A 2,151-nucleotide genomic window follows, 5' to 3' on the forward strand; every position below is an offset into this window, starting at 1 on the left:
TTTCCAGGGAATTCCGGCCGGGAAAACCCGGAATTTACTTCAAATCTTCCTCCTTTGCCTCCTGGCCTGCGTCCTCACCACCACCATCGGAATCCTGGCTCTTTCCCTGATTTTCCTGGAAAACACCCGCCCCCTCCGGAATTCCGGCATCGCGGCCCCGCCCACGCCGGAACCCCCCGGGAACGGGGTGGAGCCCAAATTCCAGTTCCTCTATCAACTCCCCAAATCCAAGGTCAGGAATTCCCCCCCAACATTCCCGAAGATTTCCCGCATTTCAATTCATTATTAATTAATTAGTAATTAATTAGTAATTAATTATTAATTAATTATTAATTTTAATTTTATTTTTATTCAATAATTTTAAATTCAAGAATTTTAAATTCAAGAATTTTCAATTCAATATTTTTAAATAAAATAATTTTTAATTCAATAATTTTAAATTCAATAATTTTAATTAAATAATTCTTAATTAAATAATTTTTAATTCAAGCATTTTAAATTAAATAATTTTTAATTTAATAATTTTTAATTTAATAATTTTTAATTCAATCATTTTTAATTCAAGAATTTTAATTCAATCATTTTTAATTCAATCATTTTTAATTCAATCATTTTTTATTAATTTTAAATTCAATAATTTTAAATTCAAGAATTTTAATCCAATTATTTTTAATTCAAGAATTTTTAATTCAATTATTTTAAATTAAACAATTTTAGATTCAATGATTTTAAATTCAAGAATTTTCAATTTTAGAATTTTCAATTCAATAATTTTGATTCAATTTTTCAATAAGTTTAAATTCAATAATTTTAATTCAATTATATTAAATTCAATAATTTCAATTAAATACATTTTAATTCAAGAATTTTTAATTCAATTATTTTAAATTCAATAATTTCAATTAAATAGTTTTTAATTCAATTATTTTAAATTCAATAATTTCAATTAAATAATTTTAATTAAATCATTTTTAATTCAATAATTTTAAATTCAAGAATTTTAAATTCCATAATTTTTAATTCAAAAATTTTAATTCATTTTTTTTAAATTAAATAATTTTAATTCAAGAATTTTTAATTCAATAATTTTAAATTAAGCAATTTTTAATTCAATAATTTTAAATTCATTAATTTTAATTCAATAATTTTTAATTTAATAATTTTTAATTTAATAATTTTTAATTCAATAATTTTTAATTTAATAATTTTTAATTCAATAATTTTTAATTCAATAATTTTAATTCAAGAATTTTAAATTCAATAATTTTAAATTAAACAATTTTTAATTCAAGAACTTTAAGTTCAATAATTTCAATTAAATAATTTTTAATTCAATAATTTTCAATTCAATAATTTTAAATTTAATTATTTTAAATTCAATTATTTTAAATTCAAGAATTTTTAATCCAATTATTTTTAATTCAAGAATTTTTAATTCATTAATTTTAAATTCAAGAATTTTAAATTCAATTATTTTTAATTCAAGAATTTTAAATTAAATAATTTTAAATTTAATTATTTTAATTTAATAATTTTTAATTCAATTATTTTTAATTAAATAATTTTTAATTCAATAATTTTGAATTCAATAATTTTTAGTTCAATAATTTAAAATTCAATACTTTTGAATTCAAGAATTTTTATTTTTAGTTATTATTTTAATAACTAATAATTCCTAAATAAATCCTTATTAATAACTAATAATTCCCAAATAATTCCTTATTAGTAAGTAATATTTCTTCAATAAATCCTTATTACTAACTAATAATTCCTAAGTAATTCCTTGTTAGTAGGTAATAATTCGTCAATAAGTCATTATTAATAACTAATAATTCCTTATTAGTAGGCAATATTTCTTGAAGAAATCATCATTAATGACTAATAATTTCTAAATAATTCCTTTTTAGCAGGTAATAACTTCTCAAGAAATCCTTATTAATAACCAATAATTCCTTATTAGTAGGTAATGATTTTTCAATAAATCATTATTAATAACCAATAATTCCTTATTAGCAGGTAATAATTCCTCAATAAATCATTATTAAAAACTACTAATTCCTTATTAGCAGGTAATAATTCTCCAATAAATCCTTATTAATAACCAATAATTCCTTATTAGCAGGTAATAATTCTCCAATAAATCCTTATTAA

General features: G+C 18.0%; 1 protein-coding gene across 1 annotated transcript in view; it reads left to right on the top strand.

The window, feature by feature from the left end:
* Nucleotides 1-722: 722 nt before the first annotated feature.
* Nucleotides 723-2,151, top strand: part of LOC108510305 (protein pygopus-like) — a 5,281-nt gene continuing 3,852 nt past the window's right edge. The window contains exons 1-2 of the mRNA XM_017839975.1: nucleotides 723-793; nucleotides 1,777-1,793. Of these exons, the coding sequence (XP_017695464.1) occupies nucleotides 723-793; nucleotides 1,777-1,793 (88 nt within the window). The remainder of the gene's footprint in view (nucleotides 794-1,776; nucleotides 1,794-2,151) is intronic.

Source organism: Lepidothrix coronata, unplaced genomic scaffold, assembly GCF_001604755.1.
Source record: "Lepidothrix coronata isolate B3197 unplaced genomic scaffold, Lepidothrix_coronata-1.0 Scaffold631, whole genome shotgun sequence".
Classification (NCBI taxonomy): domain Eukaryota; kingdom Metazoa; phylum Chordata; class Aves; order Passeriformes; family Pipridae; genus Lepidothrix; species Lepidothrix coronata.